Genomic DNA, 15,927 nt, shown 5'->3' on the forward strand with positions numbered 1-15,927 from the left:
CTCTTTTTTTAAGTTTGCTGTAGGAAGGGAAAGGGAGGGTACCTTGGGTTGGAAACAGTGGAGGCAAGTAGGCAAGTGCACAAATTATATCTTATTATCATGGAATCTATGTTTCTTCACAAAAACAAACTAAAAGTGGCGTGATGTTTTTTCAGAAAGGATAGTCTTCGGAACTAGTGGTAATATTAAAACACAATAAGGAAAAAAAACATGAATAATATTTGGCCTAATTGAATGTCCTCTTTTTTTTAAATAGGCTTCTATGTTGTCAGCAGAAAATGATCCACTTGGGCCTTTACCACCAGGTTGGGGTAGGTTAATTATCTGTTGATTTCAGGAAGTGACAGTTACAGAAACTTGGAATGCAATTGTTGTATAGTGTTTTTTTTTCTTTTTTCCCACTAGAAAGGAGAGTGGATTCAAATGACAGGGTGTATTTTGTAAATCATAACACAAAGACAACACAGTGGGAAGACCCTCGAACTCAAGGGTAGGTGTGTATATTGACTGGGCAGATAAAAAGATCTTGCTTAATTCTTTTATGTCATGATATGGGGGAAAAAGTACTGTCTGCAATTTCTTCTGCAGTTTACAAAATGAGGACCCTCTTCCAGAGGGCTGGGAAATCAGATATACCAGAGAAGGTGTCAGATACTTTGTTGACCATAATACAAGAACCACGACCTTCAATGATCCTCGTACTGGGAAATCTTCTGTGTAAGTGAGAAATTAAGCATATTTTTTAATGTTTTAACTTGTTCTGGTTTAATAATGAAGTCTTTTCACACTAGAAGACAATCTATACTTTTAGCTGGAATTGAGCACTAAATTATGAACAAATTGTTGTCCTGTAAAATTAATCTATTTTTAAGCTTTAATTGTCCGTTTATCTATGACACACTTTGCTGTGCTACTCTAAGGTTCAGTAGTTTTTATACACTTTTCAAATATCAATATTGTAATTGTTTTATAAATAGAGAGGGGAAGTGAGGTAAACTTGAATATTGAATTGATGTAAGTAAGAGTTGCAACATTAATGTCTAGACAAAGTAGTTCTAAATACTTTTCAAAAATTTTACATGCAGATCTGTTAAAAAATAGTTTGCTCAGAAGTTTTGACCCAACCTGTAGTTGCTGAAAAGGAAAATTGGTTTTGTTCTATCTCAAACCAGGTTACTGTCTTAATGTCTTTTATGTAGGGTAGGGTTTACTTCTGATGACAGGTTGATGACCTTTCATTCAAAGAGCCTATAGAGTATTGTACTAGAAATTCCTTCATAGTTCCACAAGCAGCTGAATTTATGAAGCCTAATCTAGCAGTCTTTCTCTCAGCAAAGACAATAAATTAGGTATCTTTCCTTTAGCTGTTGTGTAATTTTTACATTATTAATAGGGATTTGAAATACTTTCTTTTCAAATTTGGTAAATTGACTAACATCTGGAAAAAAAAAAAGAGAAGAGGGTGGAAAGGAAGACTGGCTGACCAAACCATCAACTGCATTTTGTTTCTGATCATATCTTATGATAACAATTTTTGTATATTTTTGAAATCTGCATGCTGCTGTTTAGCATTGAAAGTACTGCGTGGTGTCTGTATGGTTAATGAATCTCAAATATATTTCCTTACAGAAATAAAGGGCCACAGATTGCTTATGAGCGTAGCTTTAGGTGGAAACTTGCTCACTTCCGTTACTTGTGTCAGGTACTGATAAAGTAATTATATACTTTTTGAAACTATTTGAATTTACATTTATATGTGCTGCCTCTTAACATTATTGCCTTATGATTACAGTCTAATGCACTGCCAAGTCATGTGAAAATCAACGTATCCAGACAGACTTTGTTTGAGGATTCCTTCCAGCAAGTAAGCCTGCAAAGAGTGTTGTGTTTGTTTATCAAGACAAAGCATAAGAACAAAAATGTCCATAGCGAGTTCAGACTAATGCTCCTTCAGGCACAGTAATCTTCCTCTGGTGTTAGCCAAAGGGGAATTCTTAGGGAAGGCTGTAAGAACAGAAGTAATGTATATAATACTTTTACCAAATGATCTTTCAGCTCCCAACTGTTTACAATTGAAATGCTTCTTGAGCTTGATGTGGTTTCTGGGTATTTTAATAGTCCTCAAGGGACTTCTCTTCTGTGAGCTTGTCTGTGCTCCTCTTGTGAACTTTTTGCATCTACAGCATCCTGTGGTAAAGAGTTCCACAGTTTAACCACATTGCATACCATATTAATTTAACCACATTGGATTTGCTTTTCTGATTCTTGTGTGTGGTTACATACATTACAAAATGTTGTTTTCTCCAATTAAAACTAGTGTCCTGCTTTGTCCATCAAACATTAAATCTGTGCAATTCAAGCTTACAGTTCTTGAGCTCTTACAGTCTGCAGCCAGTGTATGTTTCTTCCTTCTTCCTCTGTAACAATGAAAATTCCTGCTGCTGTCACATCAAAACCTCTTGGGAGGGATTCTCTATAAGTAAAAAGTTTATTATTAATGAATGTATATTACACTTATTTTGGATTAGAGTAAATTACTTAAGTGATTTGCCTAAAACAAAATATCTGTAATATATCAGATGAAATGCCTTTTCGGCTGTTTTCCTTTAATGATAATGAATGCCTTAAGAAGAGTATAAGAACAGGGAAACCCTATAGTGATACTTTCAAGATATGCTCTCCCATTTGCTAGCAGTCTGCTACTCAAAGATTTTAAGCCCAAGTTAGTATTTTTGTGTGCAGTTCATTGATTGTATATTCCATGAGATAGTCTAATGGCTTGCCGAATCTGTGTAAACATTTGACATATATGGCATTTGGCTATTAATTAAATAAAATCTGAATAAGAAGGAGCGATTGTATTGACAATGCGTAATTTACAACAACTACAATTTTTGTGTTTTTTGATAGATTATGGCATTAAAACCCTATGATTTGAGGAGAAGATTATATGTTATATTCAGAGGAGAAGAAGGATTGGATTATGGTGGCTTGGCAAGGTAAAATAAAATTTGTTTAAAATAGTTTTTATTTTTTTAATAGCACTCTAACTTTGATTTCTAATGTCATTCTGTTGGCAGAGAAACTGCTTGCTTTTGCAGTCTGACCCTGGTTGCCTTTTTGGCTCCCCTTAATGTATGAAGGAGGTGGAATTGACAGCACTGGCTATTGTTACGGGTTATAACCTTCCATTAGTAAAACTGTGATCTCGGTTGCTCAGTTCTTTGACAAAGATTGATGTTTAAATTGGAATTTTTTTATGCTAGTTAATTGCTCTAGACTGAGTTAATTTCTTAATTAAAATTAATTAACTTTCCTGGAAGTGGGGACTGTAGAAAAATAAAGTGTTTTGCTTATTAGGAACAAAAAACAAGTGAGCACCAGACTGGGGCTGATATGAACAGAAAGGACATAAACAAGAGGAGAGTAGTGCAGGCATGAAGTAACAGCAGGCACACAAACAATGTAGGCTGGGCAGAAATGCAAACAGCTAAACTGCAAGTTTTTCTAGAATCTGAAGTGGAACTCAGGGAAAATCTGGTAACAGGAAAACCATAGACAAAGTGTGTTTCATCTGCTGACCATATAGAAGACAACCACCGACTACTGCTTCTGGTTACTTGACTGAAATGGATGAAAATGTATTAACATGAAAAAGTCAATATTACTGCAGATCCAGGGAATTAGAAGTAGTCACAGGTCACAGAATTTTTCTTGTTTGCTTGTTTTTTTAATGTAAAGGTGTTCTGTTTTAGTTTTGTTCTGGTTTTATGTAGCTTATTGTGTTAAAATGAGGTTCAGTGAAAATGTGTAGTATTCGTACGTAAGGAAGCTTGCCTCTGAAGGTTGAGCTTCTTTGGATATGTGGGTGGTTATGCTTCTGAATTACAGTATCTGATAGGCTTTTGAGGGGTGACTGCAGGGAGGATTGCAATTTTTGCTTTGCATGGGTTTTGTTTGGTTGGTGTCCCTATCATGATGGCCCTAGGCATAGGATGGGAACCAGGAGAGTTCAGGCAATCTCTTCCAGAGAAACAAAGTCTTCCAAAGAAGCTATGTTAGAATAATTTAACTGAAGAGTGTTAGTCACAGAAAGTAGCAGAATACATATATAAATAACAAATATATAAGCAGTATAATTTCATAGTTTGGGGAATAAGTCTTGCCCAGGATTTTGTGTGGGAAATTGAGAAGCAGCAAGGATCTCATTGTAACTTGATCTGAGAATTCTTAAGTGACAATGAGTAAACGGTCATGTACTGACTTGCTAATGTAATACTGCATTAATACAAATATAGAAAGCCGGTGCACCTGATTTATCACTTGTCTCTCAGCAGGCTAAACTGAGTATTCTCTCCAGATTTTTACCTTGTGTTTAGCAGGACCAATCTGATGCTATGTCCTGTGGCTAGTTCTAGCTATTGATGTGAAAAATTAATTGCTTCTGCAAACTTCTTGTTGATGACATCTTGTTGATTCCTCCCTTGTTATCTGGCTTTGGTCTAATTTAAATGCCTATTAAATCTGATGCTTCTATGCAGAGTTAATATAATTGTCGCACTATAAAACTTGCATAGAATGCTGTACAACATTCTCATGCTTATTAAAAGATACACAAAACCCCATTAGGGTTATCGTATCCTGGCTGCCTTTCTCTGTTTACTCTTTCTACTTGGCCTTTGGGTTGGACGCGTATTGGAGCAAATCATGATCCATGACTTGAGTTTCATAGAATTGTTAGGAGAAACACGCCAGCAAACTTCTAATTTCTGTTCCCCAATCTCAGGTAAATATAGGAATAGAAAAGATGCCTCTCAAATATGACAGCCGAAAGGCAGTCAAGATAGAATTCGGTCCCTGCAATTATTACAGGATAGACTTTTAGGGGGTTTTGCAGGCCCCTTTAGGGCCTGATACAAAAGCTCCTGAGTATATATGACTGCTTCTGAGGTCTCTGATTATATGCAAATACTATAAAGCAACAAATATTCTGAAAATCAGCTATTCTAACACTGAAATACCTGATTCTATTACTATTTCAGGTCAACAGAGTTGGAAACTATGAAAGGGGTGAATAACATGTATTAGTTAAACCTCAACAAAAATATATTTTCACATGGTCATGTCCTGTGGCTTAACTGATGCATGGTTAAACCACAGTAAATCGGTGTGAGTTCTGCTGTCAGATTGGGAAAGCAAATAAGGTGTGCTGTGGTTTGGGTTTTTTGTTTTGTTTTACCTAGGTTGTTTAAGCATGGCCCGTGGAATAATCTGTAATTTTTTGGGGTAAGGATTTGAGTTGTATGCAGTAAAGCAGGCATGAAGAGGATAAATACTGTGTACTGGTTGAGGCAAGGACTCTGTATGCAAAAATATTGCTAATATGCAGCTATAAGGGTGTGTTCAGGGTGACAATGTTAACAATAATTTATAAACTTTAGAAACGATGACTTTCTAACATTATCATTTTTAATAATGATTTTTTTTATATTTAAGAAGTGTATAATGCCATATATTATTCTGTGATTCTAATACAGCACTGTTTATATTATTCTTCTAAGTTTGCATATATTTTGACCATTTTGCTAGTTACCTAAGGGGAATGGTGATAAACATCTGTATTTGATGGTTTTTATGTGTATACATGTGTTTTTTTCCTTAGAGAATGGTTTTTCTTGCTTTCCCATGAAGTACTGAACCCTATGTACTGCCTATTTGAATATGCTGGCAAGAGCAACTATTGCCTGCAGATAAATCCAGCATCAACAATCAATCCTGACCATCTTTCATATTTCTGTTTCATTGGGCGCTTTATTGCCATGGTAGGTTAGATTTTTAAGGTTTTATTATTTGCTGTAGCTATACATTTATTCCTGAACAGTATTTGTTTTTACAATTATTAAAGGTTATATTAATTGCTTAGAAATTGAAGATTAAGGTGTGTAAGATTATTGAGCCAAAATATTCCCTGAGAGTCTCTTACACACTCAAGTTTCCTGGGGTAGTGATGGAAGTTAATATGACATTCAATATAACATTTTGTTTTTATCAATTGGGTGTGTGTACTTCATGCAAACTGCTGTTTGATTGAGTGTCTGAATACTGATGCTCTGAAAAATGTGACTAGTATTTTCTGAAAAAGGCTCCTCTGTTAGACTTGGTAGTCCTTACTCTATTAAAAAAAAAAATATTTAGAAATGTTTTGTGAAGTACACTGAGCCTTAATTTAAACGCATGGTCTTGGATACAAAGGTCAGATAATAAGGAGAGCAGAAGCTGGCAGGGAGCTGATTCTCTGCCATCAGGTTTCTCTTAAACTGAAAGCTGACAAAGCATGTTGTATCATTTCTTCGTCCGGTATCACTGAGTCAAGTTTCTATAGTGGACTCCTGCTCTGTCACTTTTCTTTTCTTCCATGTAGCGATACAGTCATCTTTCTACATAATCATCATGATGTCTACAGGTAGCCCACAGCAAAATCCCTGAACATGGTGAATAAATAGTGAAACCAAAAAGAGTAGATAAAAGTGCATTTTCAGACTGAAGAGACTGTCATCTTCTCTTGTTGTTCAGGCTTTTTGTATGAAATTGAAATAAATACAAGCAAAGTGTAACATAAATGGAAAAATACTTTCAGACTTAAAATAAGTTAGATTTGGGGGGTTTCTTGGTTTTGCTTTTCTTATAGATGCTTCTTGACAAACAAATTTGCTCAGTTTTGATGTTATCATCTTTGATTACGAAGGTTTTATGGCCAAGTTCCACATTTATGTGCTGTCATGAAAATTTATTTCATTGGGTTAACACTTTCAATAAGCTGTCAACTTTTTCCTTTCTTTTAGAATCCTCAGCAAGCTGTAATGCCATTTAGCAGGAAGACGTGATAAAGCCCATTCAGTGCTAGAGCCAGATTCTGTTTCTTTGAGTCGGTGATTTTTGATCTTGTGCATAAGATAAATCCATAATTGAAATGTTACCTTTAGGAAAACCACTTCATAAAATTACAGATCATAGAAAAGAACTTAATTTAAGTATTTGATGTAATTAAAAGATCAACTTTTATTTCCTGAAGTATTTTTGTATTTTTATTTTAAATTCTCTAAGGGGGGGAGAAAGAGAGAATGAGAGATGTGTAAAGGTGTCTAATGTGGTCAGTTGCAAGATTTGAGTATTTGAGTATATTCATCGTTTCTAATGGATGGCACTTCCTGCAGTACATCTTGGGATACCCTCTAGTGGCTTAAAATAGCTCAGATAATAATGTAAGCGGGAATCGTTTTAAGGAGTCTAGACAGGCTTTTTAAGTGTAGTTGTAGTTTCTGTCCTTCCCACAGTACTAAAATAGTTGTGATTTTCAGATCATAAAGACTTCTTTTGGTTTTAAGTACTGAAATAACCACAGATGTTTTCGACTGAAATGGGGTTAAACATAAAGAATACACATCTTACTGTGTAACAAAAAGCTGCCAAATGAGGTTGGCTGAGACAATTTTTATGTTTTCCTGTAAGATTATCATCGACATTAAATGAGATTATTTAAGAACTTACTTTTGCAAAAAAGCAGGAAATTGTATGGCTGGATGCTGCACTTGACATTTAATTTTTCCGTTTCTATCAGTTCGCTCTCCCAAGAGAAGTATGAACTAGTTTAAAAATAAATACACAAATAAATAAATAAATAAATGCCTCTGACAGAACCTTTTTAGGCTCTCCTAAAGCAGAAGAAAATGCATTCTGGAGTAAGCCTTAGGAGGAAAATTAGAAGGTGAGGGAAAAAGATGGAGTCTTGCCTTTTTTAGAGGAAATGGGCCATTACATCGGCTCTTCTGCTTATAGAATTTCAGCTGTAAGGAAGGACAAGCAATGAATGTCATACATGGTGTATGTTTAGGATGCATTTTTTAAAGAGGTATTTTAGTGAAAAAAGTGCACTTGATAAGGATGGGGGGGGAATGTTTTCATAGTTATAGCTGTGCTCTGTTAGCTCTCAGACAGACTGAGTCAGTATAGAGGTTAACACTGTGTGTGTGTGTAATGCTGTGCTTCAGTACTAGAAATGAGCTTACACCCTTTTTGCACATGTGGTGAGACAAGTGTGACCATGTTTTGGTTTTTTTTTTTCAATTTCATTTTTGCAGGAGAATCTCATTTCTCAGTTCTGTTACTCACCTATGATTCCCAAAGCTCTTTCCGAAGCAGTCTGTGATTGCATTTTTAAACTGTTTTACAAGCTGCAGTAGCATTGTAATAGTAATTTCCTCTTTTCATAGGCTTCATCCTTTTATAAGAGGTTTCTTTTGTAATCAGAGAATTTCTAACTTGTAATGATAACATATGCTTTGATAAATTTTGTCAATTAATCTTTTTTTTTTCCTTCCCATTTAATGTAGTGTTTTGTTCTTTTTAAATACCAAGCTGCTACTGCTACTTGGTGCTTTTTATTATTTGAAGGAGAAAGGAAAAAAAGAATTCAAGTCCAGAAATACTTCAATAATTCAGTAGTTCAATAAAAGCTAAACAGACTTTTTTCTGTTCAACAGGCATTGTTTCACGGCAAATTTATTGACACTGGTTTTTCTCTGCCTTTCTACAAACGAATGCTGAGCAAAAAGCTTACTATTAAGGACCTAGAATCTATTGATACTGAATTTTACAACTCCTTAATCTGGATAAGGTTTGTAGATTTTTTTTTTTTTTTTGGTGTTTGATGTTTTATAGACTTTTTTGGTTTATATAGCATTCATTGTGCTTTGGTTTTTTTTTTTTTAACTTTTCATTTAGGGATAATAACATCGAAGAGTGTAACTTGGAAATGTACTTTTGTGTGGATATGGAACTCTTAGGAAAAGTAACCTCACATGAGCTGAAATCAGGAGGTTCAAATATCTTGGTAACTGAGGAGAACAAAGAAGAATATATTGGGTAGGTGTTGAAACATTGTAGATGTTGAAAAAAAGTGTTCCATATTTCTTCTGTTACTCTAGTCTTTTTTGACACAGTATATTATTACTAAGTAATCCTTCGGACTATTATTGATATGGTATCTTGGTACATTTTGGTATCTTGGTACACATGATCTCTTGGTACATTTTGGTGTCTCCTATACCCCTCTTCCCTCTCCCCTGACACCCCACCCCCTCCCCCCCCCCCCAAAAAAAAAAAAAAAAAAAGTCCTGATAGAGAGATGACCTGTCTTGTCATTAACATGTACAGTGAGAGAACAGCTGAAACTGAAAATGAGCAAAACTATTTTCAGTAGCTTCAGGTAACAGATCCAGGTGGAGGGCAGAGATGTATTTGACAGAGGACTTCAAAATTGCTCAGAACTTTGCTGTCATTGTGGAAACTGAAATTCAGAATGGTGTATAACGTGGTGTGACTTACAGTATTTTTTCTCTTTGTTCTCTGATGCTGCTTTTTCCTGCTTGTCTCCTGATCTTATCACTGCCTTTCTTTTTCTGAACCTGTATTTCTGATCTATCTATTCAGAGTGATCTCAAAAGCAGATGTACACACATCCTTTTCTGTGATATGTCCAGTGCTGTAAATAAAGTTTCCACTTCAATTAGCAGTCTTTAGTTTCTCAGTGAAATAGTTTCTATAGTATGTATATATAATTATAGTACGTATATATATTTATTGTCTTCTTTGTTTATTCAGAAGTGGCTTGACCATTTTAGTTGAAACCTAAAAACCGTTACCTCTTCCTCAAATTTCTTAGCATAAATCAGAAGCTCAAAGCAGAAAATTACTCCTATTTGTTGAAGCTAGAAATAGTCTTATGCTGGAAGTATTGGGCAACCATAGTTATAGGTATTATAAGCAACAGTATTTCTTATTATTCTCTGCCTACACAGTGTATTTTGCTCAAGAACAGAGTATTTTTAAATCTGTGGAAATTTTTCTTTTCTACTGTTGACACACTAGGAATATGCACTTTCTAAGATAAAACAAATTTTGCCATAACAAAATCATAGTGCCCAAGCAGCATTATTTTCCTGAAAAGGCTGATGAATTTTGGTTAATGAAAGGTGAATAATAATACATAGATTTTTTTTTTTAAATGGAACGGTAATCTAAATACATCTTGCTCCTTTTACTGTTGTCTGAGTTTGTTAGTATGGTAGGTCCCTTGTAGTCTATAGAATCATACAGTATAAGAAAGTAAAATTGTAGGAAGCGTTACCTCATGTGTACCTACACACAATCATATATGTTTGAACTTCTTCATGTTGAGTGATAATTGATGTTTAATTTATGGGTTTTTTCCATCCCAGGCTAATGGCTGAGTGGCGATTTTCTCGGGGAGTTAGAGAACAAACCAAAGCTTTTCTTGATGGTTTTAATGAAGTTGTCCCTCTCCAGTGGCTACACTATTTTGATGAAAAGGAGCTGGAGGTGAGATTTTCTGTTCAACATGTTTACCTTTTGCAAATGTAATACATATGGAATGATTAAATGGATGGGTCAATTGAATCTCTCATCTGTGACATGCTGCATTTGATAGCTTCTGGAACATGGAGAATTTAATAGGAGCAGTGGGTGTAAATCATGGTGAAAATCTATTGAATTGGTGTTTTGTGGTGTTCAGCAGTTGGCAATTTTAAATTCCATCCTCAGTATTAAAGTGTGTTTTGCAAGTTTTGATGAAAGGATCAGGATATGAAGTCACAGATAGATCAATTCATCATAGAAAACTTCCTAAAACCCGTGTTAGACGGGTAGAATTACCTTGTAGCAGATGGCACAGAAGTGGATTCTGGTGTATAGTGATGGCTTAGTTTCACGTACATTACTTGACGTTCGTGTCAAGTAATCATTCTCTTTTCTAGGTTATGCTCTGTGGTATGCAAGAAGTTGATTTAGCAGACTGGCAGAGGAACACCGTTTATCGTCATTATACAAGGAACAGCAAGCAGATCATATGGTTCTGGCAGGTATGTTGGTCAGTAAAATTTCCGACGACTTTAGATTTTCCTTTGTTTTGTAACACAAATGACATATGCAGTGGAGGGATGCCATCTGAATGAAAGTTCTTGCTGCTTCCTATCTTTTTTCTTTTCAGAGAAGGAAAGGAGGATTACTGGTTCTTAGGGAGCATATTTCAGGGTGGGAAATGGCAGATAGATACCTGCATTACATTTGGATGGCTGGGTCACGGATATTGTTTCTATATCTTGTCCGTCTTATTGATCATACAACGATAGAGTTTTTTGTATTTGTAGCAGTGATGTACCTTCTAAATGTTGTTATATGTCCTAACACCTGTACATCTGAAATGCCACATCTTATTTATTATTATTGTCCTATTAACTCTGCCAGTCTAGCACTGACTGATTATAAGTCACATTTTAATAAGTTGGCTAAGAATTATTTAAAAAAAAAAAACAACTCCAAAAATGCTCTACGGGCTCTCAGTTTCTATGAATTTTCCTAAAGAGAAGTCATAGATATGCAGTTCCTGTCTTGTGACAAATCACCATTTTAGAGATGCTTTTGACAAAGTTCCTGTAAGAAAACGATGCAAATCAATTATTTCCTAGCTTATTCATATTGTCAGAATAATGTAAGATCTGGTGATGTGATCTCTTTTTAAGAAGCTTGATACTGAAAGAGTCTTAACCAGAAGTTCAAGTAACTTGGATATGATTTCAACATTTATAGAACAAAAATACTTACTTTGTTATCCAGGTTTTTCTGAGTCAAAATTTTAGTTCTGCCAGTGCCCCCTCTCTTACTGAGATGTTCTCCGTCTCTTCTCTCTTTTGTTCCTCTTCCCTTTCCCAGTGAATTTCCTTACAAAGTGATGCAGCTGTTACGGATGGTGTTTTCTGTCACTGAGACTGCCACATGCAGGGAATACTTACTTCAGTCTTGAAATACCCAGAGCCTGTGGCTTAGGCTATTGCTGTGTTTAATCAAAATGGCAATAGTCTTTATATAAACCATTGACATGTTTTATATTTTAGTGTAGAATAAAATAGATAGAGATTCTTCTTATTTGCTGTTCCCAGCCTTCACACTGTAATGGTTGACAGGGTATATAATCTGAAATCACTGTCCTCTCCCTCTATCCAATTTTGCTGAAATCAAGAAAGGTAAACTGTTCTTAAGATGGTGTCTTTTAAAATGGAATTATACTTTTTCAACAGTCCCGTGGGGTTTATGTTCAACTTCTTCAACTATGTTAAAGATTTTTATTTAGTAATTTGAATTTCTGTGCCTAGTTTGTAAAAGAAACAGACAATGAGGTTCGCATGCGACTTCTGCAGTTTGTCACTGGCACTTGCAGATTACCGCTGGGTGGATTTGCTGAACTTATGGGTGAGTAAAAGGCGACCAAAACTTTTTTACTGTAACTGTTCTATTGGCAAATGAACCGTGTTGCAAGTGTACAGATAGCAGGAACTTCATGTACATCAGTTTAGATCTAAAAGGGCTTTTTATGTCAGAAATCCCATGAATATATTTATAAATGCTTAGGAAATTATCTCATTTCCATGAGAAGAATGTTCACATTCATGTAACATTGAGTAGCACCTAGTGAGCTCTCTCTGCTGTATCTGAGTTGTGTCTTATGTCACGTGTATATCGTGTACTACTTAAAAGGAACAGATTACACTTTTTTTAATCTTCTTTTCTAGGGAGTAATGGTCCTCAGAAATTCTGCATTGAAAAAGTTGGTAAAGAAACATGGTTACCAAGAAGTCACACTTGGTGAGTTGTTACGTGTAAACTTTCTGTACCTTTAGTACTTCTCTTTTCTGGTCTTGCATTTACCAAATCGAATAACACCTAATTTGAATCAGTTCTCTATCTCCAGCTTCAGCTTCCTTGATTGCTCTGACATGCCAGTATTGGAAATTTTTCTGGTTGCTCTATTCTTAAATTTTGCTACTGTACACAGTTTGTCAGTATCAGATCTCTCAAAAGTATGGTATCATCCTTCTTGCATAGAACTGAGAGGTGTTTCCCTAATTCTTTATTTTAGAGAATATTGAATAACTGAGCAAAAGTCATGTTGGTATTAGGCATATACAGTTATTAGATACAGTTATTATACAGTAACATTATAGAAGATATATGTGTAGTCATGAGAAAAAGTAGTATGAAAGAAATCACAGCAAATGTTCAAACCAAGGATGTTTAGTCAGGAATACATACTTTTTCCTGCCAGGCTTCAGACTATTACTGGCTTGGCATTCCTGTACCAAACTGGTGCAACCGGTACACACATCAGTTTCCCGTATATACTGTGTGCACAATGGACGCACCTTCCTTAGGCAACATCATGACAGTAATATTCATCACACTTTAAACTACTTCAGGGAATCCCCCATTTTACCATTTTCTCCACTGGTGCTGTTTTTTCAAGTGATGATTGCAAGAGTTAAACATCCCTCTTTGTCTAAGGTAATTTTGGGGAAGACATGGAATGAAACAGAATGTTGGCAGAAGCCTTTTAGGGCAAAGTTTAGAAGGAAAAATAAAACTTATATCCAGGCATGCGTAGGAAGGAGAAAAATTCAGCTTTTCCATGCTCTTGCTGGAATTTAGAGATGCGTTAAACTAGGATGATATTACACTTCATGGTGAACATTTCCTTTTCTGAGTATTATGGTTCCCTGTATCTTGGGCTGTCTTTAGTCTTCAAAGATTCTGGTTTTTATCTGATGTGATAAGTCTTCTGTTTCCTAAAGTATTCCTCTCAAACTTTGGTTTTACTGCTCGTAGAAATGTCAAGGCAATGAGACTGCACTGGTTGCTATTTCTTCATTTGCAATTGTTAGATTCAGAACACTTTTAACTGCTGCTATAGAAGTTGAGTTCTGTAGTGTCCTACGTGGGATTTAGATAAACTTAACAAAATTTTGTTTTTTTCTGCTTAGTTTTAATCGTTTGGATTTACCACCATATAAAAGCTACGAACAACTAAAAGAGAAGCTGCTCTTTGCCATTGAAGAAACAGAGGGATTTGGTCAAGAGTAGAAGTGGCTTTGAGTCAAAAAGGAGATCTTGCATAATAAAAGGCCCAGCCAACTAAAATTGCACACTTAATTGTATATAAGCTTTTTGTTCTGTACAGTGATCTTTCTGGAACTCTAAAAGTATAATTGTTCTCCGTTCTTCCACAAAGATATGCAAAACAGTTCAGCCTTTTCTACTTTTATTTATTGCCCTTCCAAAAGACCAGAAAAAACCCTCATAAATTTTGAAAGCAGACGAGAGACTTATTTAAAATATATAGAAAAAATATAAATATATATACTAATAGGCTCTAGTTTTATAGAGCTTTAAGTGTATGAAAAGTTGCAGCCATCTAAAAGGGCCTGGATTTGCTTTATCTTGGCTTTATTATTCAGAAAAATGTTTAAACTGCTCTGTGTTCTCTCTTAAGAAACATCTCCAAGTTTGTTTTATTGCATGGCTGTTCTAAAAGGTGTTAAAGGCTTAGGCCAAACGTATCCTAAATATGTAGAAAGATGCTGCTGGTATTTGAGATGACAGAATATGTTGTTCTGTCTGTTTAATTTTTTTAAATACGTAAATAGCTGATATATCCCTCTCTACTGATGTAGCCAAGGTCATGAATAAAGCCTTTACTACTTGCACAAGAGTCATGTACAATAAGATGAATGTGATTTAATGTTCAAAGGAATCGGTGCCACTGTTCTGACTTACTGTAGGATCTGAACAGAATATTTTAATTCATTTGAGCAGCATTGAAATTTGTTTACATATTACCTTGGGTTATTACCACGAGGACGTTAGGTAATCTTCAAAGAAAAAATAATAAAAGAGAAAATATTACACATTCTCTCCTTGGTCTGGTGTCTTACAGGTTTCTTTTTTTGTTGTTGTTTCTTCTTTCCCTTTTCAATCCGTGATGTCCTTTTTACAACTTTGTAGAGTATATTACTGTAAACTGAGCTATAAGGGTATACAAAAGGTAATGTGAACTTTGCTGCTTTCTATATTCATGTTCAGTTTCAGTTATTGGATCTAGTAAACCCAAATAAAATGAAAGTTATATAAGCTCTGCACAGATAAAAATATTTGTAAGTATTAAATACTCTCATTCCACCTAAGTTCTTACAGAAATTCAGATGTATCTGAATTAAGTAAGTATGTCTAAAACCTGTCGTTCTTTTATGTAGGTCAAGTTTGTCTTAAGTGCACAATAATATAAAGCCATATTAAATCAGTTTTATTGGCATTGAGGGCATTTGCTGAACTGCAAAGATCTCTTTTCAAAAAAATTAATAATTTAACACCTTATCCATGCGAATTATATTAAATGCTACTTTTAGCAAACCGTGCTTCCTTATTATAGTCAAAACATTTAAAATTACCATTTGTATTATGCTTTAAATATTAACTGTAAATTCCATTACATTTAACTTATACAGAATTTTGTACACACATGAAAATGATGTCCTAACACTTCTGTAACATATCATATTGCACTGTTAAAAGTGTACATGCAGAAAAAATAGCTGTATCTGTTCATGTATCTTTCCAATGCAGCAACTGAATTCTGCCAAAATTTTATTTTTCTACACATTGGATTCTCTTGAGGCTTTGTATTCAATAGGCACAGCTCTCTGCGGAGCTGTTAACCTGATGTAACTTTTGGTAATGCAGCGGTAGTGCACCGGGCTCAACAGACTGCTATCCTACAGGAACCTTCTGTAAGAGTTTCAAAAATTTCCACCACTTTTGAAGGTTTTTCATACTACTCCAAATATCTTCTGCAAAACCATTTTCATAAATACAGCATTAAATTAATTTCAAAAGTGCAAATCCACTTAAATTATGACTTATGCTGGTTAGAATGGAGGAAGCTTTAAAAAAAACACCCCAAAACTAAATGTCAAAGGCTGGGCAACAGAAGTGTGTGCGTGGCTTGCCTAAAAGACAATTAAG

The 15,927-nt window shown here is 35.0% G+C and overlaps 1 protein-coding gene across 3 annotated transcripts in view; it reads left to right on the forward strand.

Moving 5' to 3' along the window:
* Positions 1–14,617, forward strand: part of WWP1 (WW domain containing E3 ubiquitin protein ligase 1) — a 60,686-nt gene extending 46,069 nt beyond the window's left edge. For all 3 annotated transcript variants that reach the window (XM_082499074.1, XM_082499073.1, XM_082499075.1), the window contains 14 exons: positions 257–311; positions 406–490; positions 589–717; positions 1,630–1,702; positions 1,793–1,864; positions 2,911–2,999; positions 5,663–5,822; positions 8,541–8,674; positions 8,782–8,922; positions 10,278–10,398; positions 10,833–10,937; positions 12,228–12,324; positions 12,645–12,717; positions 13,890–14,617. In XM_082499074.1, the coding sequence (XP_082355200.1) occupies positions 257–311; positions 406–490; positions 589–717; positions 1,630–1,702; positions 1,793–1,864; positions 2,911–2,999; positions 5,663–5,822; positions 8,541–8,674; positions 8,782–8,922; positions 10,278–10,398; positions 10,833–10,937; positions 12,228–12,324; positions 12,645–12,717; positions 13,890–13,989 (1,434 nt within the window). In that variant the 3' untranslated portion in view covers positions 13,990–14,617. The remainder of the gene's footprint in view (positions 1–256; positions 312–405; positions 491–588; positions 718–1,629; positions 1,703–1,792; positions 1,865–2,910; positions 3,000–5,662; positions 5,823–8,540; positions 8,675–8,781; positions 8,923–10,277; positions 10,399–10,832; positions 10,938–12,227; positions 12,325–12,644; positions 12,718–13,889) is intronic.
* Positions 14,618–15,927: the final 1,310 nt, after the last annotated feature.

The sequence above is a fragment of the Vanellus vanellus genome, assembly GCF_965231255.1.
Source record: "Vanellus vanellus genome assembly, chromosome: 2".
Classification (NCBI taxonomy): domain Eukaryota; kingdom Metazoa; phylum Chordata; class Aves; order Charadriiformes; family Charadriidae; genus Vanellus; species Vanellus vanellus.